Below are 25,878 nucleotides of genomic sequence, written 5' to 3' on the forward strand. Positions count from 1 at the left end.
GTTTTGAAACGGTTCGAAAATTTTCGAAACACCGGCTGTGCACAGCCTGCTGGCAAAAACCGGAACTGCAGCTATAGCAAATACAGCAATACCTATAGACCTTTTTTTTACAACTTCCGCATTTTTGACCGGAAATACATAATCGTAGGGTATCTTTACTTCCACCGGTTTTTAAAAAATGACGCAAGCAGCGAACTCTTCTTCTTGCAGTGTGCCGGGCTGTTCTTCTAATGCCCAAAAGCAGTCACATCTATCTTTTCATTCCTTCCCTGTTAATGGTGAAGTTCAACGTAAATGGATTCAGGCTATCTGGCGGGATGAAGGACCAAACTTCACAGTTAAAAAGGGGAGCACTTACGTCTGCAGCAGACACTTCACCTCAGACAGAGCAAACACCTTATTTTAGGCACAAATGACACAAGGTACAAACTTTTAAACAAGTAGAGGCATGTCCGACTGAAACACTGTCAAAAAGAGGAAATGCGAAACAAGCACAAATATTTTAGCCCAAGTTTTTAAAAAAGAATAAAAGCCGTAATCAGTTTAAGAGTTTTATTTCAATGTAAAAGAGAAAAAGTATTTCACCAAACTGAAGATCCATCGATAGCGGCTCTGGGTTCCGTCGATGTGCTTAGGGTGTTTTATTTTAAATAACACACTGGCCGAAAAGTGCTTCATTACTTAAAATACGTTATGGTTAAGGGGTTTATTTGAAATGTGCATGTCTGGGGTTTTGCTGTGTGTGTGTGTGTGGGTGTACGCTCGCATGAGCGTGAACAAACATTTACTGAAAAAGCCTGTTTATTAAAATAACTAAGGCATTATTCTACCAAAGTTTCAAAATGTTTTTGATGTATGTCACTAAATACCGGGCACTAGTTCCTATAGCTAATAAATGTAATTAAATAAACCGGGGCCAACTTCTTTAAAATGAACTAACAAAGTACAGCTAAAATCTTTTTTGATGCTTGTTGCCTAAATGATTTACATCACACTCACACTATTTAAAAATTTCGCTACAACAAAGCGATCCTTATACATTTTAAGAAAACTCTAAAGCCCCACTCTTGGTTGTGCGCTTGTGCACATGTCCGGAGTTTTCTGTGTGCGTGTGTAGGGTGTTCATTTTGCGTCTAAAATTAAGGTATATTTATTTATACTAATTTAATGTTAATGTCTTTCTGTAAAAATTTACATATGGTGAGCAGTTCAGTAACAGTTACCTTGATACTTATGGACAAATTCTTCGTGGAAAAATTTGTAGCCTTTATCAAGTTTGCTCTTTCTCATGACGGAGTTTTCCTCCACGAGTTTAGCAACATCCGCAAATGTAAATTTGGGCAAATTTCTCAGAGAGGTTGTATACATTCTCTGCTCAATTTTCTCTGATCCCGGGTTTTCTAATGCATTGACGCTTGACCGGAACTAAGTTTACCCTACGATTACATATTTCCGGTTTTCGTGAAAAAGGTCTATTGCGGCAAATTTCAAATGTCACGAAGCTCGAACTGTCAAAAGTGTGCATAATACTACGGTGGCCGAATAGGGCAAATCAAATTAACATTGCATAAAACAAATTATCATATCATAAAATAAATTAACATATCATAAAACAAATCAACATATCATAAAACAATATTACAAAAATAAAAACAAATTTACAAATGCAAAACACTTTAACCAGTCCCAAAACCAATTTACAAAAGTGAAAACAAATTTACAACATGCGAAACACTTTAACCAGTACCAAAACCAATTTACAAAAGTGAAAACAAAGTTACAACACGCGAAACACTTTTACCAATCACTGACAAAAATTTACAAGCGGAGAATCACAGGGAAAGGGTAGGTATGATACAGAGGAAGTTTGTGCTGTGTCAGTCAAACAGTTTCGCCGGGTGAAGTAAACGGTGCGTGAGAAGTGATATTTTGTCAGTTTTATGGGAATTATTACAGCCAACTGGCTCGCTTTTGTGTTTCCTGTAAGAAACACCACCGCGGTTAAGCCTCATATTCAATATTCAATTTTCTGGCTTTAATAACTTTCAACGGAAGTAAGGTGGGGCGTTTGTAATGACAGAATTGTAATGTCCAGTACACAGACAGCGATGCACACTGATTTTTTTTTGCGCTTCAAACCATTTCGTGATTTGTGCAAAATCGTGTTGATAGCTAATATAATAGGTCCTTTCAGCTGTAATGACATGGTGGTTTAGCAATTTGGGCTCAAAGCGATTGTTGCACACCCCTTTCCCTTATGAAAATTCACTATGGTCTCCTATGGTTTTTATGGAGTAACCATAGTTTTACTATGGTACCTCATGCTACTTTGGTACTACCCATAGTACTACCATGGTTTGGAAAGACCATGGTAAAACGAAAACCATGGTTTATGACCAAGATTATACTAAGGTTTAACTGTAGCGAAACATGATAAAACAATAGTCATGGTTTCCATAGTTACCAAAAAAAAAACATTTAAAACTGCAAACCATTGTAAACCTTGGTTATTTAATCATAGTAAAACTTAATTTTTTAATTGTTTAATGAAATGTTAATTTGTTTTATGCAATGCTAATTTGATTTGCCCTTCTCGGCCACCGTAAAATACAATGTAATTTCTTTTTGATTATTTTTATATTCTGTCATAAGTATCCTATATCTGCAATTAGCGTGTGATAACTTTTTGCCAACCATAATTCAACTATTACGAATCATAAAAACGTTATATTATTAATGTCTCTTGTGTATAGTCTGGTCGCGAAACCTCTCTTGCACTAATATCAGAAGCAGAGAAGAGGATGTTAGAAATATTATGTACAAGTCTGCACGTCCACTTCCGTGGCCTCTATAATGGAGCATATTTAGCCACCGGGGCATTCTACCATGCTGTGCTAAAAATGCTACTGGGGATTATCGCTGCCTGAAGCCGTCAGACAACTGGTGACTGATATCACACTTTCTCCAGACATTACACTCTCCATCCATAGCCATAATACGTCAGGAAGCATCTTCTCTTGTTATAATACAATCCGGTGCCTGGTGTTCTAACTGCACGTAACTTATTTGCAGATGATTATTATTCTCATCTTTAAATATTCACGTTTAGTCTCACATTCTGCTCCTCAAGATTGTACATCCATTTGTGCACTATGTACTTTTTTAATCTGCTGCAGTATGTTTACTTTGCTCGCACCATGTGTACAGTATTTGTACCTTGTCTGTTTGGCATTATCTGCATTATTTGCAGGTTAGGGGCAGCATGTGGTTCAGTGGGCTAAGCATGTGTGCCTGTAATCAAGAGGTCACCGGTTCAAACCCAGCAGGTCCCTGAGCCAGGCCCTTAACCCCCAGCTCCCTGGGCGCTGCTGCAGGTGGCAGTCCTTTGCAGACAGCTTACTCTGCAATGAACAAGTTGAGGGAGGCATAAAGACAATTTCCACACGGGGATCAATGAAGTATTGATTATTTGTATGCACCAGAATTTCCCCCAGTCAATCATGTTATGTTATCACCAAATGGGTAAGTGTCGGGTAATATTATATCTTAAAAGAAATAGACGGAGAGCCGAGTCACTTGCATACACTTTACTGTAGAACTACCAAAATCCGGACCCAACCAGCCCCCCCGTGTCCCCTCCTAATGGGTCCCGGTTGCAACATCAATATAACACAATTATATCCTTTACAGAACAAATCAAAACCTACATTGGGTCTTATATCATTTATATCCCATGGTTGTGTATTGTTAAAACATAATTTCTGTATTTACATACCATCCGAGTATTGAGTGTGCATAGTAATTAATTAGCTACTGAGGTCAGAATACTCATCCTACACTAAAAAATGCCTGTAAAAAATACAGTAAAATGGCGACGGAATAATACCATAAAAAACAATCAGGTAAAATACTGCGTCAAATATAGAAAAATAACTGTAAATGTAAATACAAAATATTTTTGTATTTAATACATTGTTTGACTGTACAGTTTTTAAAAATGCAGTAAAAAATACTGTAAAACACCTTAAATGATAACGGGAATATCAGGTAAAATACTTTTTAAAATATATAAACTGTTTGTAAGTATAACATTTATCTTTATTTAATACGATTTTTTGTTGTAACATGAATTATTTTTTGCTTCAGTTACTAGTGTAATCTGTAACATGATAATGACATGAGAATACGTGTTAAAATACAGTTTTAAATATGTAGAAGTAGATGTAGAAGCTTTATTTGTCATTGCATAAAATACATGGTATCACACACAACGAAATTTAGAGTTGCAACTCTTGGTCAGTGTTTCTAAACTAATATAGTTGAAAAATAACAAAATGTATATAAAAAAATTAATAATAATAATAAATAATTAACAGACAGGTAAAAACCCTTCCATTTCACTCTCTCACACACCCACCCTCTCCTCAGCCCCAAGGCAGCCCACACTCATTCACTCATACACTCCCCCCAAGCCTATTCACCACTCCTCCATATTACAGTTTACGGACAGTTACAGTTTACTCCATATACAGTTTATGGACACAAGGTATACCGTTATACATTAAACAGTGCTCCTGTTATTTTTCAGTAGAATTTATACTGTGCCGTCGGTGAGTCAAGCACTGTCTGGCCTATTTGCATGTGTCCCAGCATGTCGCATTGTCGTGCTGACAATGGTCGCTGTCTATGTCATGCATGTAGTTAATGTCCCAGGTTCCATGCATTATGTATTCTGTACTGGTGCCCTGCTTAAGTTCAAATTTTATCCTCGTGTGTTTATCTCCGTGTGTTTACCCACCATGTGTAGTTCCCATTGTTCGTACAGTGACCCTCCCCCTGTTCCACCAGTTAGAAGCAATGCTTGTTCTTGTATGTTGTTATACAAACAGGTGTTGTGATGATTGATATAATTCACAGTCCTGTTAAGGATTATGAATAAAAGAGCTTTAACCGGACTGCATTTGTAATATGGCATCATGGCCGAAATCAATGGATACTACAATACAATGGAAAATCTACACCTGTACATTTTACTGCTACAATTTGCAGTTTTTACGGTTTTTAACTGTTATTTTCAAATTACAAACACATAATATTTTAACATGAACATGTTTGGAAAAATATGGATTTAAACCGTTTATTATACAGAATAATAATATGTACTGTATTACATTAAACAGTACTACTGTAATTTTTACAGTGAAATTCTGGCAACCACAGCTGCCAGTAATTTACCGTAAATTAAACAGAATTTTTTTTACAGTGTATCTAGGTTTGTGTATGTTGAGCAGGTTATAGGAATGGTTTAGTTTTAATTAATTTGTATAGAATAGAACAGTGCAAAAACACAATTTCAGACAACATTCTTTGTCTGTTAGCAATGTTAATATATGTATATGTAATCTATGTGTCTATGCGTACTCTAGCTTTTTGATTTATGTTTCTAACTGAATCTAAGCAAAACCTTGATATTACACCTACTATACAGTGTATACAGTGGTAGCTCAGAACTCGAACTTAATCCGTTCAGAACTCCGGATCGAATCCTAAAAAGTTCGGGTTCTGATCAAATTTTCCCCATAAGAAATAATGGAAAACCAATTAATTGGTTCCCGGCCCCAAAAAATTACACCTAAATATGTTTTTTTTAGCATTTAAACACAAAATGAACTGGATAAAACAAGAAGAGCATATACTGTACTAAAGACATCTAATTACATTTATCAAAACAGTAATTTGTAAAGTATGAAAATTCAAACAATGTGTAAACTTAAAAAAAACAATGTGTCCTGTCCTGATCGTCTGCTCCTTCCGTGTGCCACGCCCCCTCGTTAACCCCCTGTGGAATCCCCTTGTGATAAGCTGTTTCTGGTTGTTGTCATGAGCCCTCTGTATTTCGTCCGCGTTTCAGTTTGTTTCCCCAGTCCGGTCATTGTATTGTCCGTCTGCGTTTTGCCTGCCTTACCTGTAATTAAACCCCGTATTCCCCGATACCCTGACGTCTGCGCCTTCATCTCCGTTCCGTCCCCGCTCGGCACGACAAAATTATTATAATCAAATGTATTAATGGTTTATTAATATTAAAATAATTATTAAGAAATCTTTATTTTAAAATGTATTTTATTGTATAATAATTACTGTTACTGTCTATCATTGTCTAAATGTATTTTTACTGTCTAAATATATATATTCAGTTTGTGTAAACATGCACGATGCTATCACAGCAAATGCGAGACTGAGACTGAAACGTTACCCTTTGTTTCCGCTGAGAGACGTGCCGGCATGACTCATTTCCCCGCGCGTACAAGTTATCTTAGGTCGACGTTCACGGTTTGACTTCTGAGATTCAGATCGAGTACTAGGTAATTTTTTTCCGAAGTGGTTGGTTCGCCTTTTAAGAAATTTGAGTTTTAATGAGTTCGAGAACTGAGGTACCACTGTATATGCATGTGTGTTTGAGTGAGTCTGGAAAAGAGAGCAATTAACCAGATTTAACCATTCAAAATATGAGTTCAGTCATCAGGCAAGATAAAGTCACCTGTTCTCCAAAAATCCTTGTTATTTTGTGGGGAAAGAATTGGTATTGTCGTGACCTGCTCGTACAATCCTCGTGTGTGCCACGCCCCCTCCTTAACCACATGTGCTGCCCCGTTTGTAATCGGCTGTTTCGAGTGATCTCTGATTAGTCCTGTGTATTTAAGTCCGCGTCTGAGTCCGTTTCCCTAGGTCTATCATTGAAGTCACATTGTGTAGTGTTGCCGTCCATTGCTTGTTCCATGTCCCTAGTCCCTTTGTTCATTAAATCTCGTATGCCCCAATCCTACATCTCTTTTTCCTGCTTCCCCCTCTCGCGCACCGCTACTGATCGTAACAGGTATACTCTAAGACCTTGGCCACATGGCACATGGACATGGGTATTTTTAAAAAGGGTGTTTTTCCTCCCGTGTTAAAAAAATCCCATCCACACAAACACCGTTTTTGAAAAAATCTTCATCCTCATGAAAATGCTAAAAATTTGCTGTCAATAGCAAAAACGCCTAATGTAAACTGCAAACGGCACACAGTCTGACATTACAAGCCAAAAACTCAGTTTTCTCTGTCTACACTTTGATGCTGAAAATGGAGTTTCTGAAAATCTTTACCCCAGATGGACTTTTGAAAAAGCTCCATCTTCAGTGACCTAAAATGGCCAAAACAGACAAAAGGCCAAGAAAAAGCTAAGTTTTAAAAAATACCTGTGTATGTGTGGACAAGGCCTAAGTGAAAGTAGAGATGGCAATTTCGGCACCCAGGATCGATCCGTTCCAAAGACGTCTGAAACTTCTGGTCTCAATACGGAGTTTACAAAATGTTTCGAAACATCAGTCACGTCACTGCCGTGTCATTGTTCATGGCAAGAGGAAAAAACTATTAAAAAACCCCCCGGAAAAAATCGGGGCTTGTTGGTTTGAGCGAGTAGTTTGGCAATCATTATTATTTGAAATCCAATTGTATTAGTGAAACAGGTTAGCAGTTAGTGTGATTTAGGCATAAATATAGTGAGGGACATACACTCACCTAAAGGATTATTAGGAACACCTGTTCAATTTCTCATTAATGCAATTATCTAATCAACCAATCACATGGCAGTTGCTTCAATGCATTTAGGGGTGTGGTCATGGTCAAGACAATCTCCTGAACTCCAAACTGAATGTCAGAATGGGAAAGAAAGGTGATTTAAGCAATTTTGAGCGTGGCATGGTTGTTGGTGCCAGACGGGCCGGTGTGAGTGTTTCAGTGCTCAGTTACTGGGATTTTCACACACAACCATTTCTGGGGCTTACAAAGAATGGTGTGCAAAGGGGAAAACATCCAGTATGCGGCAGTGCTGTGGGCGAAAATGCCTTGTTGATGCTAGAGGTCAGAGGAGAATGGGCCGACTGATTCAAGCTGATAGAAGAGCAACTTTGACTAAAATAACCACTCGTTACAACCGAGGTATGCAGCAAAGCATTTGTGAAGCCACAACACGCACAACCTTGAGGTGGATGGGCTACAACAGCAGAAGACCCCACCGGGTACCACTCATCTCCACTACAAATAGGAAAAAGAGGATACAATTTGCACGAGCTCACCAAAATTGGACAGTTGAAGACTGGAAAAATGTTGCCTGGTCTGATGAGTCTCGATTTCTGTTGAGCCATTGAAATGGTAGAGTCAGAATTTGGCGTAAACAGAATGAGAACATGAATCCATCATGCCTTGTTACCACTGTGCAGGCTGGTGGTGGTGGTGTAATGGTGTGGGGGATGTTTTCTTGGCACACTTTAGGCCCCTTAGTGCCAATTGGGCATCGTTTAAATGCCACGGCCTACCTGAGCATTGTTTCTGACCATGTCCATCCCTTTATGACCACCATGTACCCATCCTCTGATGGCTACTTCCAGCAGGATAATGCACCATGTCACAAAGCTCGAATCATTTCAAATTGGTTTCTTGAACATGACAATGAGTTCACTGTACTAAAATGGCCCCCATAGTCACCAGATCTCAACCCAATAGAGCATCTTTGGGATGTGGTGGAACGGGAGCTTCGTGCCCTGGATGTGCATCCCACAAATCTCCATCAACTGCAAGATGCTATCCTATGAATATGGGCCAACATTTCTAAAGAATGCTTTCAGCACCTTGTTGAATCAATGCCACGTAGAATTAAGGCAGTTCTGAAGGCAAAAGGGGGTCAAACACCGTATTAGTATGGTGTTCCTAATAAATGTATATTGTAGCGCTGGCAAGAGAGGCTTCGCTAGCGGAGCTTTTCCCCGTGCATTCTGGGTGTTCATGCCCCTTTATACTTTCACTATAAATAGTGTTGTGTAGCCGATATTGTATGCGACCCTGCTTAGATTTGTGCTCACCCCTTGTTAGATCCAGATGTGTTGTAGTTACCGTGTGTATCACCTACCAGGTGTATGTGTTACTGTTCCCATTGGAACCTCCTGGTGCTTCCATGTAGAGAAAGGAGGAGGTCGGATCATTGTGATTTACTGTCCTGTTGAGTGTTGAGTCCTTTTAAGGGCTATTAATAAAAGAGCCTTTCCTGGGAAAAGATGCTGCCTTGCTTCTTGTCTGCCACTGCCTTGCCGGGTCCCGGGAATGCTGCTTCCACCCTTTACCTGTAAACACACTCCTAAACCTTGTGGACAGCCTTCCCAGAAGAGTTGAAACTGTCGGCAAAGGGTGGGCCAACTCCATATTAAAGCCTATGTATTAAGAATGGGATGTCATTAAAGTTCATGTGTGTGTAGAGGCAGATGTTCCAATACTTTTGGCAATATAGTGTATTTAGGGTTATGGTGAAGTTGGTTTATTCATATTATACCCAGCTGTCACAAATGCCACAAAAACAGTATTCTTGTATTCTTCATGTGCTGTGAGTTCTATTTCTGACCAGTTGTTTTAAGTTTATCCATATTGTTAGATACTGTGGTTGACAAAACAGTAATGGGGGAAGTTTGTCACACCTAATAGTCAGAATTGTATATGTTTTTGTAATGTTGATAATTTTGTACACGGCTTTTTGGTTTTCCAGTAAATTTCTTTTGTTAATCTATTGTGGTGTGCTTTGAATCATTGTAAAAAAACAAGTGATGAGAGGAAATATGGTCATTTTTATAATGCACTACACCCTGTAACAGAGTCCTTTTGGTTCTTCCAGTGGTTTAAATTGTTTTCAGTTTTTTAAGTATTTGGGAGAAATTAAGATGGAATATTTCTGGCATATTTGAAGAGATATTTATGCCATTAATTATAATGAATGGAAAGTGGAGCTCCTGACAAGCAACTAACTGGCAAGTTCTATCTAATAGAATACCTGACATCTTTGAATAAGTGTCAATTCATTAACAAGTCATTCTGACAGATTAGAAAACCATGATTAAAAGTTATTTTCTTGTGATCATTTAACAATGTAATATTTCTTACATTTTATCTGAAAAGAATATCTCAATAATTGAATTGCATGCTAAATTTCTGTAAAAATCAGCACGGAATGTTAAATTGTGATGCCATATTGCTTGCAGGTGGTAGATGTGGGCAGTAAGCTGATCATCCCAGGCATTATTGACTGTCATGTCCATGTTAATGAGCCAGGCAGAACAACTTGGGAGGGGTACTGGACTGCAACACAAGCAGCAGCAGCAGGAGGGGTCACTACTATCGTAGACATGCCCCTGTAAGTAAATATGCTTCCTCAGAAACTCTTATCAAAAGTTCATAGGGAAAAACAAGTTGTATATTGTATATCGCATTCTTTATTAAATATGACAATTCACTGTGCTTGGTAAAGGTAAAGAAATATATCACAGGTATGACTCTTAATTGTATTACGATATCAGTCTCCATGATTTTCATCCCTAGATAATTTCCTTTGACTGCTTAAAAGTTGTACACATATCCATATACTGTACGTGTATGTATAATAGAACAAAATCATGATTCACACACCTATCCAACGCAGTATCTTGACAAGTCTTGTGTGGATTCTAAGAAACACAGGAAGAAAATCGGGGTGTGCCCTAACCGTCAACCATAAGGGCAATATCAAGGCATGAAGCCACATGCCACACCACATGCCTCTGGGAGGAAACTCAAATGAAAACCAGGAGCATGTTCAAATAGACAAAGAGCTGGAATCTAGAGCTCTGGATATGTGAGGCCCACTGAGCCAGTCCATGTATTTTTTCTTAAAAAACAGAAAAGACTCTTGCATAATCTTTAAGTAAATTATAATATTGAGACTATTGTAAAACTTGCACAAGTGCATTTTCTTACAGCAACAGCATTCCACCCACTACCACTCTGGAAAACCTAAGAGACAAAATTCAAGCAGCTGAAGGAAAATGCTTTGTGGACACTGCATTCTGGGGAGGCGTGGTGCCAGGCAACCACGTAAGTAATCAGATCTTAATACTTTAGATTTAATTAAGTAGCCCTAGTGTGGTCTTGCAAATTGTTCAATATATCATTATTTGAGTATAGTTTAGTTCTGATATATTGGCTATTTGCCCCTTCTGGCCATCATCTTGGCTTATCCAGTGGGAACTCCGGCCCATGATTAAAGCAGGAGTCGTCGGGTTCAAGTGTTTTCTTATCCATAGTGGTGTGGATGAGTTCCCTCACGTTACAGACAGTGACCTGCATGTCACTTTGGAGCAGCTCAAAGGCACTGGAAGCGTTTTACTAGTAAGCCCACTCCTGTCAAACTGTGTTGAAATATACTTTGCCATTGAATATTTAGTTTTGATGAATTACACGCATGCCTCATTGACTATTCTTTGTAAGGATATTTCATAGTTCTTACTTATCATACTTCTAGTTCACTTCTTAATAGTTTGTGTTGATAATATTGCTGACCTACCCACAAAATATCACAGGACAGGGGATGCTTATATTTTTGTAGTCATTAAATTGCAATTCACATGACCATGTCACAGGCACCTGGTTCATTAGTTAATGAGGCATGGCCAGAAGGCAAGATTCATAGTTTTCTTTCTATGTATTGACACTTTAGTTAATGTACGATAATCATCTTGTTAATGCACCTGAAAAATCTGAGGAGTAATGTACTTTAATTAATGACATTTGATACAGAATATACCCTAGCATATGATCAGTAGACTAGCTTAGGCCAATTTTAGTGCCATGGAGTTCTATTTATTCAGATACCAACCATGCTTCAGATGGATTTGTTTTTTTCTTTTATAGTTCCATGCTGAGCAGGAAATTCAGCCTCCATCTGATGAAGATGGTAAGAAGATACATGGAACTACTGAAATAGGGAATGAGGATTCTGTAATGTAGTCATCTATAGTTAAAATACTTGTCAAAACTCCCCTTTTTCATGTTTCACATCATATATTTTCCTGTGAATATGAAATTGAAAAAAAACTAGTGAGGACCAAAGTAGTGTTCAAGAAAACTGCAAACCTATAAATCTTGGACTCCTAAAAATAGACTCCTTCACATGATGCATTCAGTTGGCTGAATATACTTACAACAGAGCAACACAGAACAAAATGAAGACAAAGGATAACATATATATTAGCAATGAGTGCACTAGCTATTGTATGCTATGCTAAATGCTAAGTCTAATGAGACCTCAGTCATGATTTAAGGACTGAGAACTAAGGAGGCATCATATATTTTTGCAGACATGTGGGAGCCCTGTAGCATAGGGCTCTACCTCAGAGCATTAATTTGGCAACAAAAATGTATTTATTTTTGACATGTGAGCAAGGCATGAGTTTAATGAAAAGAGAGTGAAGTTTGACTTGTAAACATTTAATAGTAGAGATAAATTTGGTGGTCCTCAACCATACATTGCCTTGAGTGAGTAGCAGGATTTCGAAGTGCACTTTAGACTTGACTGAGAGCCGTTGTGGGAGCCAGACAAAATATATTGATTTTAAAAGATGCCATCTTTAATAAGACTGAATGTATCTATTCATAGTTTCCACTTCAGATCCTTGTGAATACTCAACTTTCCTGAGATCCAGACCAGACACCATGGAAATGGAGGCCATTAGAACAGTCACACAGCTTTGCCTCAGATACCAGTAAGCCGGCATTATCAGTAAAATCTACCCATTTGCCTGGCCACTGATCAGGAATCATAATGATTAACCCTGTACTGCTGGCCTCACTCCAGGGTACGATGCCACATTGTGCACCTGTCCTCTGCTCAGGCCCTGGGCCTCATTCAAGAGGCACGCTTGGCTGGTGCCCCACTGACAGTGGAGACCACCCACCATTACCTAACTCTCTGTGCTGAAAACATCCCCCCCAGGGCTACCCAATTCAAATGCTGTCCCCCTATTCGAGGGAAGGCTAATCAGGTGAGAGCAGGAGTAAAGAGTAACTTGTTTCTTTATTAAAGATCAAGGAACGTATTCACAAAGCATCTTAAGGCTAAAAGCACCTCCTAAGTTGCCGATTTAGGAGAAACTCCTAAAAATAATGGGCGCGATGGACTCCTAATTTTTTTGACTAGGAGTAATTCACAAAGCCCCTTAGCGCTAACAGTAGCACTTAAGTCTGGGAGAACTAAAAAGTAGTCGAGAAGACTCCTAAGCCACTAAGACCAGGGGTGTTTCACGAAACAGAATTTCTTGCTTAGCCGGTTAACTTGTTGGATTTAAGGTAGTCTGGGTAAATGGTCTTCATCATCGTTTACATTTAGCCCAGACTACCTTAATTCAGACAAGTTGTCCAGCTAAGCAAGAAATCCTACTTCGTGGAACACCCCCCAGTTCACAAACAATCACAAAACGGCTGCTGTCAATCCACATCCCAATGTCTTGGAAACATTAAAAAAAGGCTGAATTACTCAAAGGATACCGCCTCAGTTGCTAGGGAATAACGATTGTTGTGCAACTTGTGAGGGATGCAATAACATCTACAACAAACAGAAACAACCCAATCATGCACAGTGGGAACCGCTTATAGTGATCATTATAACCAATTAAAAAAAAATATATTTTTCTTTATGCCTCTGGCAGATTACCATCTAATTGACGTGTGTATATTTATTATTTGTAAATAGGGTAATAAAACAGACAGCGTCGCTACTGTATGTACTGAATTTTATTGATTCGTTCAAAATACAGTACAGCTGTTTCAAATGCTTTTCAAATTACTGAACTGTGTATAATTAAAATACACTATAATACAGTACTGTACATAAAATACACCTTATTGTAGTTTTACTGCTGCATCTCATTGGCTCAGTTTTGACAATTTATCATTGATAAGTCTATAATTGTCATTGACTTTCTTCTTCCGTCATGTTTTCTATGCATGCAGCATTAGCCACAGGTAGCTAGCCAGAAGCAGACAGGTTACTGCAAGGCAAAGTAAAAAAAACAAAACACTGTAGTTTTAATTTTTTCCATATGTTGTCATGTTTAAAAATAACAAAAATGAACACTGTAAGTGGGCTATTTGATTACAATAAGTGAATTATTTCATTTGTACATGAATGATCTGTCCCAAGCTTTTTGATCCATATATGCTGTTGATCACTATAACCATGATAACTATAAACGGTTTCCACTATATTTGTGTTTATGGGATGTTGCACGTACATTTTCACCAGCATATACTGGCCTCTCGTCAACCAGTCCCTTTGGTTATTGCAGTCAAGCTCATGCATGAGAACTGATGTCAGACATTCTCGTAACTCTTAGCTTAGGAGTTCTTTTCCTAACTAAAAGTTGCTCTCAGACACTTTGTGAATAGGATTTAGGAAGAGACTCTGTAAAAGCTTTTAGTGTGATTTGGGAACACTCTTAGTGGTAAGATAAAATGCTTTGTGAATATGGGCCCAGTACCATAGACCTTTAAGGCTTGCAAAATTTGTTTTTTTCTCTAGGAGCAACTGTGGTCAGCACTGAAATCTGGACTTATTGATATGGTGGTATCAGATCATTCCCCCTGCATTCCAGACCTTAAAACCCTTCAAACTGGAGACTTTTTTCAGGCCTGGGGTGGGATTTCCTCCTTGCAGCTTGGTGAGATCCCATATATATTGTGAAATTCACAGTTCTGTCCAATAAATTTGTGTCTCTGCATTCCCAAGAGCATTTTCTAATATTTAATAGTCTAATTTTCCCCCTAATTTTAAATGAATGTCAAATCCATTTTCACCCCCATCCAGCTAAGCTTTTGGTTGCGCTATTTTCAGTACAAAAGGCCACACAGATAAAGAAAGCAAATAATATGTTTACTAAGTAATTATTTACTATAGAAAGGAGAAGGTAACCAGTTTGGTCAAAGTCCATACACATTATTCTTCAGAACAGAAATACAAAATGTATATTTATAACTACAGTTCATTTTTTATTCTTTTCTAAAGTTTAAGCTTGTAGAGGAAGATGGATTATGTTTTTTTCAAGGCCTAATGTTTAAAGCTTAAGTGGACTGGGAGGCGTTACTGTTGTTCCCAGGAAGAACATGTCATGGTTCAATTTTTGCCTAAAATTCCCGTAGAATTGCCCTTAAGCAGGCAACAAATTAAATGGATTGCAATCTGAAATCTAATTTTAATAAATAAATCATACAAAATAAACACTTTTTTTGTCAAAGGACTTACAAACCATTGACAGTATATAGTGGTTTGGCCAAACCAATTAACACACAAAGGGGTAAACCAAATAATCACTACATATAATTAAACAGAGCAAAACACAACTAAACTCCAACTCCCCACTCTTGCCATGGCAGCACATGGTTCGCTCCTGCTCCAGGGGTTGTCCTTTTAAGATATCTCTGCCCTGAGCCACACCTTTATGCTGAATAGAAAAGACCATCCCCCACAACCAAAGTAACTGCAAACCAAAATGATTGTCTAAATGAATCATTGCACACAACCCTACAATATCAAAATATGTATACTACTCCAACCACAAAAGGCAAAACACATCAACTAAGACCTATGAATTACTGTAAATAAAGCAAAAAGCATGTAACATAAATCAACTAAGGATATAAGTATGTTTCAGGTCTTACTGTGTGACTGTAGCCATCACAAGGGTATTGCATCTTTATAGATGAGAGAGTAATTTTTGTCTCCTGGGAAATGTAGGTTTGTCACTGTTCTGGACTACAGCCAGTAACAAGGGATTTTCAGTTTTGGACATGGTAAGATTACTCTGCCAAAAACCAGCAGAATTGTGTTGCCTTGACAACCAGAAAGGCAGCCTTTCTCCAGGCCATGATGCTGACCTAGTTATATGGGATCCAGACGACGAATTTGAGGCAAGTATTGAGTATTTTATATACTTTTCAAAGAAATATCTAAATGTCTCAATGCTGCAAAACCATAATTGTATTATATTCCAGGTGAAAGATGCAAACATATTTCATAAAAATAAGGTAAAGTATTTATCCACACTGTAAGTTATATAACTTCACTACAGATGTTGTAGTAATACTAATGGGATTGCATTTATAATTAATGAGTGTTTCAAAATATAAGCAGGGATGTTTCTCTTCAGCTGACTCCATATCTTGGCTGCAAACTTCGAGGAGTGGTTTATGCAACTGTTGTCAGGGGGAAGATTGTCTACAGTCAAGGCTCTTTCTCTCCTCAACCTCTCGGAAAACATCTTTTCATTACCCAGCCACAGGCTAATGAAGAACAATCTAGTTTTGCTTCATAGATTGTGTAAATGAATGAATATTGTTTAATTCAATGCATTAATATGTTATGATACTGTTAAATGGACACATTTTACTAGAAAACTAAATTTCAGTAGTTCCATATTTTCTGACTGCCTGTCTATAATTTTTTCTTAGAGTTATATTTATAATAACATGCAATGATGTGCAATATGATTTGCCTTCTGATTGAATAAAGAATAACATTAACCAAATTCTTTGATCAAGAATTAGTTTTCATTTATGTATGTTCACCTTGCCAGCAAATTTTTTTTATGGATATTAGACATTCTCTAATCCTGGAAGCAGTGAACCTGGAGCGTATCCACAAAAAGATAGAGCACAGGGCGAGGGGAGCACTCTGGATAGGGGGACAGTTAGTATGTTCTCCTCACTGCATTTGGGAAATGAATATATGGAGTCACATGTGTGTACAAGGGCTGTGCAAAAAAAATCGATATATCGCGATATTTCCTTTCATGATATACTATATCGATTTCTAGCTCCAAAAATCGATATTTCCGAGGGGGAGTATCATGCAAAATACAACCAGACATTTTGGGAACACCCTGAAGCCACGCTAAGGTGATTCCAATGCGAAAACATTATGGAGGTAGCTGTGCCCAGGGTGTACTAGGAGGTAACGCAAGTTGTAAAAAAATCTCTTCTTTCTGCAGCACGAGTGGCACTTACGTGCGATTGCTGGACTTCGCGAGCCACTGAATCTTACGTTACGATCACCTTGCACCACATTAATGAGGGTTGCCAACTGATTTCCCATGTGTTGTTGAAAGGGGGACCTTTTTCACTGCTGCACCGCTAAAAATGTACAGCGAAAGATCAGAAACGCAAGATATAGCTGACACTGGAGTTGTCAAAAAAAAAGATTCTCAAATACTAATCGATATTAAAAATAAGTATCTGATTAGATACTCATTTTCACCATTATTGATACCAACAGTGCAATTTTCGCCTCATTCGTCACACTTCACACAGCACCACTACAGTGCAGGCGCGCAGCCCCTTCCCCGCCTCTCAATAGCCGCTGAACGCGCTCGCGCTGGTAAACATACACATACCAAGTTGGCCGATCATGAGATATGCTGCAGTTGAAGGCACTTAGCAAGCTGCTTTATTTTTTAAAATACATTTTTGCCATTTGGAATTATTTTGCAGAGGAGCATGGAAAGGCTAATGATGTCAATAAGCCTCTAAGCAAACTGCTACAAAGATGTGGCGACGAAGTCAAGTAGCACGATATACACTCACCTAAAGGATTATTAGGAACACCTGTTCAGTTTCTCATTAATGCAATTATCTAATCAACCAATCATATGGCAGTTGCTTCAATGCATTTAGGGGTGTGGTCCTGGTCAAGACAATCTCCTGAACTCCAAACTGAATGTCAGAATGGGAAAGAAAGGTGATTTAAGCAATTTTGAGCGTGGCATGGTTGTTGGTGCCAGACGGGCCGGTCTGAGTATTTCACAATCTGCTCAGTTACTGGGATTTTCACGCACAACCATTTCTAGCGAAAATGCCTTGTTGATGCTAGAGGTCAGAGGAGAATGGGCCAACTGATTCAAGCTGATAGAAGAGCAACTTTGACTGAAATAACCACTCGTTACAACCGAGGTATGCAGCAAAGCATTTGTGAAGCCACAACACGCACAACCTTGGGGAGGATGGGCTACAACAGCAGAAGACCCCACCGGGTACTACTCATCTCCACTACAAATAGGAAAAAGAGGCTACAATTTGCACAAGCTCACCAAAATTGGACAGTTGAAGACTGGAAAAATGTTGCCTGGTCTGATGAGTCTCGATTTCTGTTGAGACATTCAAATGGTAGAGTCAGAATTTGGCGTAAACAGAATGAGAACATGGATCCATCATGCCTTGTTACCACTGTGCAGGCTGGTGGTGGTGGTGTAATGGTGTGGGGGATGTTTTCTTGGCACACTTTAGGCCCCTTAGTGCCAATTGGGCATTGTTTAAATGCCACGGCCTACCTGAGCATTGTTTCTGACCATGTCCATCCCTATATGACCACCATGTACCCATCCTCTGATGGCTACTTCCAGCAGGATAATGCACCATGTCACAAAGCTCGAATCATTTCAAATTGGTTTCTTGAACATGACAATGAGTTCACTGTACTAAAATGGCCCCCACAGTCACCAGATCTCAACCCAATAGAGCATCTTTGGGATGTGGTGGAACGGGAGCTTCGTGCCCTGGATGTGCATCCCACAAATCTCCATCAACTGCAAGATGCTATCTGTAGGAATTATTAGCTCAAATAAATTTTAATATTCTCCACCAATATGTTTGAATTAATTAAAGTTTAATTAATTATTATTTAATGCTGATTATTAATCAATTGTTATGCCGAATGGTCGGCTCCTCCAAACTCAATTGCGGTATCCCTGTGAGTCTGTTAATGTGAGACTTAAATGGGATTCACTAATTACCAGTATCGCTTAGTAACCTGGGTTAGAAGGCTCGTCCAGCGAGCTGCATCACCAGGTAATGTACACGATTGGTAGCGAAGCTCCCCTCACGGCCAATGAGAGAGAGTCTCGCGATGTTTCAGGCGAGTTTGAGGTTCAGAGCGTGTAGCAAGATCGCACAATGGCAGGAACTTATTATGAGACACACAATGACGGAGGCCAAAGTTGTGTAAAAGACATGCATTTATTCCTAGCTAACACTACAACTGACATAAGACAGACATTACACCTAACACAAACAACAAACACGAAATAACGGAATAAAACAAACAATGTAATTATGAAAATGCAATGACCGGATTTAAATGAGTAACCTGAAATGGGAAATACTGTTCTGCAAAGCAAGCACAGTTTGTGGAAACACGACCCTAAAGTCTTATAGCAGGTTAACAGAACAGCTTAAGTTGTTAGAATGAAAGGAAGTTGGTTTACTTGGTTGAAGAGTGAGGGGGGGGGGGTCTTGGCAGTTGATGGCAGAGCTGCTGAGCCGATGGCACTCAGGAAGGCGCGGCGTTTGAAGCAGTGGAGTGGAGCCCCTTTGGATTCTCTCTCCTGGTGAAGCCTTGTCTTGGGTGCTGTTCTCTGTTCAGCTGGGCCTTCACCGGAGGGTTTCTGGTGGGCTTCTCTGCTCCCGGGCTGATGGTCTTTTCTGTACGGCTGCTGGGTGTTCTCTGCGCCCCTTTGTTCTGAGGTGCCAGGATTTTTATGGTCTAAAGTTCATGAATAGGGATGACCAGGAATTCGACTCCTGGCCCAATGGCTGGCCATCCATTTGGCGGGCTTTCGGAAGGGGGTCTGTATCAGTCCTTTTGGGATTTATGGCCCGCCTGATTCTACCTTTACTGATGATTTTCATTAAGCTGTTATAACTTTTGATACATCCACTTTTATGGTAATCACTGACCAGATTCGGAATCAGGGGTGATTAAGTTTGATACCAAACATGCCATACCAGCTTCACAGGTACATACCTCATACCATCTGCATTAATTGATTAAACAATTAATTATTGTATCTATGTGACTGATTCACATCAGTATAGGATACAGGGGTTTTGGGTTGCACCTCAACAGATGTTACACTTTGTGCGGATATTACATCGAATATTCCTATTACAAACAGCACATCTTATCCATAGATAGGCGTGGCCGTTAGTTTGTGGTAATATCAATATAAGTTGCACATCTGGAAACAACATATTTTGTTTGGTGTGGCTTGTGCCAATTCATCTTCTCCAGAATGGATAAGATACACCTTAATTCAGTTCTTTTAACATAGCATGGTAGAAACAAAGAAACTTGGTGACTGTCCAGCAAGATCAGATAAGGACCACAAAGGAATGTTGGAAGAGAAGGGGGGGTTTCTAACACAGAAGACTCTCTAAAAGTAGGACACATACAAACATAACGTATCTGTATATTGAGACTAGTAGTCGTGAGTAAATCAATATACAGGGTATACAAAAGCCAGACTTAAATGAAATTTCCTTTAGGGTGTTCGTCTGTTGGGTGAGTGAGATGTAAGGCCATGTATGTGGAGGGGGTTGGGTGCCAAGTCGAGGGACCCCTGTCCGTGAAGTCCACTCTGCTTGTCTGTAGGTCCCTAAATCTTTGGGCAATAAAAGTTGGAGTGCTAGCCTCCCTGGTTATCTGTGTGTGTGTGTTTGTGTGTGTAACCCCCCTTTGGTGCCTCTCGTACCAGGCTCGGCCCTGTGATATGTGCATGTGTGATCCTACATATCCTATCAATATGGGCCAACATTTCTAAAGAATGCTTTCAGCACCTTGTTGAATCAATGCCACGTAGAATTAAGGCAGTTCTGAAGGCGAAAGGGGGTCAAACACCGTATTAGTATGGTGTTCCTAATAATCTTTTAGGTGAGTGTATAGTTAATGTGGGAACAATGCAAAAACGTATAACAAAAATGTATCATATAAAATCTTGTAAAATGTGGTAAACACCCAATCATACTTTTTATAAAAATACAGTCGTATACCGTGAAACCGATATTAAATATAAATATAAATACCGCCCAGCTCTAATCATACTGTTTTATTTTCATTATAAGAACAGTTAATATGATCAGTCCTCTACAAGCACCACACCAAGACTAATGATAAGTGTGTGTGTGTGTGTATGTGCGTGTGTGTGTGTGTATTATGTTTATATTACATTGTGGGGACCAAATGCCCCCCACAATGTGATAAAAACCAGTTATTTTGATGTTGTGGGGACCATTTTTTCAGGTCCCCACAAAGATCTGTGACTGCAATAAAAAAACTAAAAATGTCAAAAGTCTGATATTTTGTTTGGTTACTTATGGTTAAGGTTAGGGCTAGGTTGGGGTTAAGGTCGTCGTGTTCAGATTAGGGTTTTCCCCATAGAAATGAATGGAGAGTCCCCACAAAGATATAATTACAAGCCTGTGTGTGCGTGTGTGTTTGTGTGTGGGTGTGCGCATGTGCGTGTGTGTGCGCCTGTAGGAGGTTCTGGCGCAGCATACTAACCTGACCAGTTTTCTGCCCTCTGTTCTATTTGAATTCCCTGGCTTTGCACCCCACGGAACAATGTCCTCTCTCTTCATTCCTCCACCAGCATGCCTTCTCAGGCCACTTGAAGTACCCCACCGCTACCTCTTTGGACCCGGACCATCCAACGTGTCACCGCGAGTCCAGGCTTCTGGGGCAAGACAAATGATAGGGCATCTTCACAGAGAAATGCTGGAGGTACAAAGCGTTTAATAATAGCTAAAAACCACCAGATTTTGTACATTTGTTTATATGTAAGTAGGTATGTTCTATTACATCTATACTTGTTAGGTGATACATTAGTAACAAAATACAAACCTTTAAAAAATATCTAATGATAAAATTTTGTATTTCACATGAATTTTTATTCTGGATCTGCTTGCTTATCAAATACAGCATTTCCATAATTCCATAATGTGAAAAGTACTTTATGAAACTACATAATAAGCATGATTTTAAATGACTTGTAAGTTATTTCATGCTTTGAATGTTTAAAATGAATAATATTTGAATGGATTAAAGACAATGTCTTATATGGTCACTCTGAATTTCTTTCAGATTATGGATGACATTAAAAAAGGGATTCAGTATGCATTTCAAACCCAGAACAGCATGACTATTGCCATAAGTGGGTCTGGTCACACTGCCATGGAATGTGCTCTTTTTAACACTGTTGAACCAGGGGACAGTGTCCTTATTGCTGTAAATGGCATATGGGGAGAGAGGGCAGCAGAAATTGCAGACAGAATTGGTATATAACTTTTACAATCTGAATTCTATCTTTAAACTATACTAGTTAGTTTTTCTATAGATTAACATTGCATCTTCCTTTTTTTTAAAAAAATATCTATAATATTCCATTTGAATCATTTTCTTTTAAACAGGAGCAAGAGTTAACACCATTGTCAAGCTTCCTGGTGGTTATTTCACAAATGAAGAAATTGAACAGGTAATATCTTTTAATACGATAATAAGGGTAGTTTTCTTGTATGGGGCTATTGCTTTCATTTAATTTATTTGCGTAACTGGACAGTATAGAGATTCTCCCCTTCCATAATCTGGAGTGGCCACTGAATCCCTTCATGGCTCTGCTGCCCTCAGCACAGGATTCCCGTTCCAGCTCAGGGGTGTTAAGGGTTAGCACAAACCTCCTAGAGGGGGGAAACTTTTAGCCACCCATTTCTTTTCAAACTATACGTGACTAAATTTATCAAGCCCTGGGTTCTCCAGCCTACCCTGTTACTTATATGTGCCCGTGTGTGTTTCAAGGCAAATAGAATACACGTGGACCTTGCATTACCCCATATAGCAATGCTGGGTATGGTTTTATTTCTAAACTATTTCTTTGAAAAGTAAATGTAATAGAGTAACTGGCTGTTTATCTTCCAGGCTTTATATGAACACAAACCAGTGCTATTCTTTCTCACACATGGAGAATCTTCTTCTGGAGTTGTCCATCCCTTAGATGGTATTGGAGAACTGTGTCACAAGTTAGTCAAAATCTCTGGTGAAATCTCTCATAATCATTAACTAAGTAAAATCACACATCACAAATTAACATAAAAATTAACATCCATTTTTTGCTCTCCACCAGCCAAAACTGTTTGTTTCTAGTGGATGCCGTTGCATCGTTGGGTGGCTCACCTATCGTCATGGACAAGCAAGGTATATTCAGGAAGCTTCTATAGCATGAGGATGCAAATTCACTTTTATCCACTAGACATATGTGTTCATTTTCACAGGCATTGACGTACTGTATACTGCCTCCCAGAAGGTTCTAAGCTCGCCACCTGGGACTGCACCCATTTCCTTTAGTGAGGGAGCTTGGTGAGAAAAGGGAAAAGTGGAAATGCAGAGTTTTCTATTAGTCTGATCGTTGTTTTGATCTGCTCTCTTAACCTGATGTTTTTGTAGCAAAAAAATTTTCAACAGAAAGACAAAGCCAGTGTCTTTTCTCCTCGACATGAGTTGGCTAGCAAACTATTGGGGTTGTGATGGCAAACCAGCAAGAATGTGAGCACTACCAGATAAGCAAATTATTATAATAATTTATTATTTAGTAATATATTTCCCATAAATACTTTAATCACACTTTCTTCTATTTAGAGTTATTATCATGTGATGGCTCATGCTAAAACTATAATGGTTTTGCTTTTAGGTACCACCACACAGGACCTATATCTGGGCTTTTTGCCTTGAGAGAAAGCCTTGCCGCCCTTTCCGAAATGGTGAGGCCATCTCCGTGATCTTTAGCTTCACCTTATATTTCATGCATATTATTTCTTAAATTATCATACAATATAAATGCACAAATTAGACAATTATTAAAATTAACAGCATGGTGTGTCAATTTGTGTTACTATTGCCTCAAATCCCAAGGGTTCTGGGTTAGAAATTAGTCAAACTAACTACAGAACTTTGCAAATAAGACATTTCTAAACTGCAGTGTATTTTGTCTTTTGGTCCAACAAACTAATTGCCTAAATTTACTAAAAGTTTTGCTTTACAATGGATGTATTTGTCTAAACACAAAGGCCATCGTTATCTCAGTAACAAATATCTAAAGTGGTTGATTTTTTTCAGATTTATTTTGTTAAAAGAATTATCTGCGTAACTGTTTCTTCCACAAGAATTTGTTGGTACTTTGTTGGTACTTTTTCACAAAATCTTGCCTTATGTCTTTTACTTTATAATTTCTGGGTAACCATGACCCTGTCAGATTAGCAGCTCTTAAAGATTGATGGCTGCATGGTTAGAAAGTTGTATTTAAACTATTGGCATTATTGGTACAGGTTGTGTCTTTGTGGTTCTGTAGGGCCTAGAAAAATCCTGGACTCAGCACAACAAGATTGCAGAGCATCTGCATAAAGGGTTGGAAAGTTTGGGTCTCAAGTTATTTGTACAAGAAAAGGTGAAAAATGAATAAATCCTACAAGATCAATGTAGCTATGAATTATTCATGCAATGTAATTACTTTCAGGTGTACATTTGGTGTATATTCAGATAATAAAATTGCCAAATGCTAAAATTGCTTGTGTTTGACAGTCCCTTAGGCTGCCAACAATAACCACCATTGCAGTTCCACCAGGGTATGACTGGAGGGAAATCATAGGCTATATCATGAAGCACCACAACATAGAGATCTCTGGAGGATTGGGGTCCTCCTCTGGCATGGTACGTCAGTGTGCATCATTTTATTTTAACTAAGTAAAAAAATTGATCACAGATTTTTTCTTACTCTGAGACAAGTATTTTTTAGGAACTAAAATTGCAAATATGAAGTGTTGTGTTATGCAAGTGTCCTCACCAGACCCCACTGATCTTCTATACCCTGTGCACCAGGTGCTGCGTATAGGCCTGATGGGGTACAACTGCAACCAAGCCAATGCTGACATGGTGCTAATGGCACTGAGGGATGCACTTAAACACTGTCACAAGAGCAAAGTGTAGAGACATCCCACAGATTCCAGGTCCAGTGCCTTGGAAAAAGCAAAAGCTCTGATGAAACCTGCAATTTGCATGAGAGGAGTATTAATAAAATGTCACAAAATGAATATCCTGTCTTATTAAGCTTTATACTGAGTTACTCCAAGTATATTCATTAGAATTTATATTCCATCTACCCACATTCCTTAACTGCCTATCTAACGCACGGTTATGGTAGAAAGGAGCTAGAAGTCACCCTGGAGGAGATTCCAGACCATTTCACTTACAAATCCTCACAGACTGTAGTGGGGAGCAAGGAGACACCATGGAGGCAATACCAGACCATTTAAGACCATTGCACTTAAACATCAACACAGATTGTATTAGGGAGGTAATGGCCACTCGAGGCGATATCAAACCATTTCAGAGCATTTCACTTACACATCATCAAAGACTTAAGTGAGGAGGTAGGGGTCAATCTGGAGGCGATAATAAATAATTTCAGGGAGTTTTACTTATACATAATCACAAACTGTAGTGTGTCAGGGTCAGCACCCATTCTCCCCAACCTTTCGTGTTTCCCCCCATTTGGTCAGCAGGTGTTGCTGGCCATCCTGTCCTCCCTGTTGTCCTTCAAGCCCTTATTGTCCCCCCCCCCGGACTTCTGCATACAGTACCTCGATGGCAGTGTTTCGCAACCCAGTCCTCGGGAAACCCCAGACAGTCCATGGTTTTGCTCCCTCCCAGCTTCCAGTCAATCTGGAACACCGAATACCTGGTACAGATGCGCTGGGAGGAAGCAAAAACATGGACTGTCCGTGTTTCCCCGAGAACTAGGTTGAGAAACACTGCTCTATGGGATAAGCATGTGATTATATGCCTTTTGCTCATGAGTTCGAGATTAGCTTCTTCCTTATTTGTAATTGTTCCTGGACCTTGTTTTTCTTGTAGTTTGTTGTTTTCCCCATTTTGCTTTGTTTTTGACCCCTAGTGGCCCTTGTATTTGTAGCTTTACCCAGTGCTTATAGTTTATAGTTTATAATTAACCCCCTTGTGTCTCAGAGCCACTAGTGCATTGGCACCTTTTTCCTGCCTGCGCCATGCCACACTGTCGTGACAGTAGTGGATAGGTAGGGGTCACTACGGTGGTCTAAGTGTCAAGGTGCTACAAATTCTGAAAACATATGCAACACAACAAATTCTGCGAATCAACT

The 25,878-nt window shown here is 39.0% G+C and overlaps 2 protein-coding genes across 5 annotated transcripts; both read left to right on the top strand.

Annotated features, from left to right (window-relative positions):
* The first annotated feature begins 10,633 nt into the window (after nt 1-10,633).
* Nucleotides 10,634-16,412, top strand: LOC111842954 (allantoinase, mitochondrial). 2 transcript variants are annotated; one of them, XM_023810126.2, is made up of 9 exons: nt 10,634-10,929; nt 11,077-11,223; nt 11,746-11,788; nt 12,491-12,596; nt 12,689-12,875; nt 14,411-14,549; nt 15,623-15,795; nt 15,880-15,912; nt 16,035-16,412. In XM_023810126.2, exons 2-9 carry the CDS (start codon nt 11,092-11,094, stop codon nt 16,197-16,199), a joined length of 978 nt encoding a protein of 325 aa, XP_023665894.1. In that variant the 5' UTR covers nt 10,634-10,929; nt 11,077-11,091; the 3' UTR covers nt 16,200-16,412. The 2 variants fall into 2 exon arrangements, with proteins under 2 accessions (XP_023665894.1, XP_023665893.1); XM_023810125.2 differs by having other exon boundaries at nt 15,623-15,912.
* Nucleotides 16,413-21,216: 4,804 nt separating this feature from the next.
* Nucleotides 21,217-24,792, top strand: LOC111842953 (alanine--glyoxylate aminotransferase-like). Of its 3 annotated transcripts, none has more exons than XM_023810123.2 (11): nt 21,217-21,436; nt 21,797-21,866; nt 22,123-22,187; nt 22,628-22,728; nt 22,833-22,903; nt 22,981-23,065; nt 23,153-23,251; nt 23,397-23,466; nt 24,054-24,149; nt 24,284-24,412; nt 24,581-24,792. In XM_023810123.2, exons 1-11 carry the CDS (start codon nt 21,278-21,280, stop codon nt 24,686-24,688), a joined length of 1,053 nt encoding a protein of 350 aa, XP_023665891.1. In that variant the 5' UTR covers nt 21,217-21,277; the 3' UTR covers nt 24,689-24,792. The 3 variants fall into 3 exon arrangements, with proteins under 3 accessions (XP_023665891.1, XP_023665890.1, XP_023665892.1); XM_023810122.2 differs by having other exon boundaries at nt 21,218-21,436; nt 21,797-21,989; XM_023810124.1 differs by having other exon boundaries at nt 21,378-21,492; nt 21,797-21,989.
* The last annotated feature ends 1,086 nt before the right edge of the window (nt 24,793-25,878 follow it).

Source organism: Paramormyrops kingsleyae, chromosome 15 (assembly GCF_048594095.1).
Source record: "Paramormyrops kingsleyae isolate MSU_618 chromosome 15, PKINGS_0.4, whole genome shotgun sequence".
Taxonomy (NCBI): Eukaryota; Metazoa; Chordata; class Actinopteri; order Osteoglossiformes; family Mormyridae; genus Paramormyrops; species Paramormyrops kingsleyae.

Excerpts from the sequence above, each read along its gene's own strand:
- LOC111842953 (XM_023810122.2), top strand. The coding sequence starts at position 21,278 with ATGTCCTCTCTCTTCATTCCTCCACCAGCATGCCTTCTCAGGCCACTT. Across the intron at positions 22,729-22,832 it reads ATTGGAGAACTGTGTCACAA|CCAAAACTGTTTGTTTCTAG; the intron begins GTTAGTCAAAAT and ends GCTCTCCACCAG. Across the intron at positions 24,150-24,283 it reads AGTTATTTGTACAAGAAAAG|TCCCTTAGGCTGCCAACAAT; the intron begins GTGAAAAATGAA and ends TGTGTTTGACAG.
- LOC111842954 (XM_023810125.2), top strand. The coding sequence starts at position 11,092 with ATGATTAAAGCAGGAGTCGTCGGGTTCAAGTGTTTTCTTATCCATAGT. Across the intron at positions 11,789-12,490 it reads GCCTCCATCTGATGAAGATG|TTTCCACTTCAGATCCTTGT; the intron begins GTAAGAAGATAC and ends ATCTATTCATAG. Across the intron at positions 14,550-15,622 it reads GATTTCCTCCTTGCAGCTTG|GTTTGTCACTGTTCTGGACT; the intron begins GTGAGATCCCAT and ends TGGGAAATGTAG.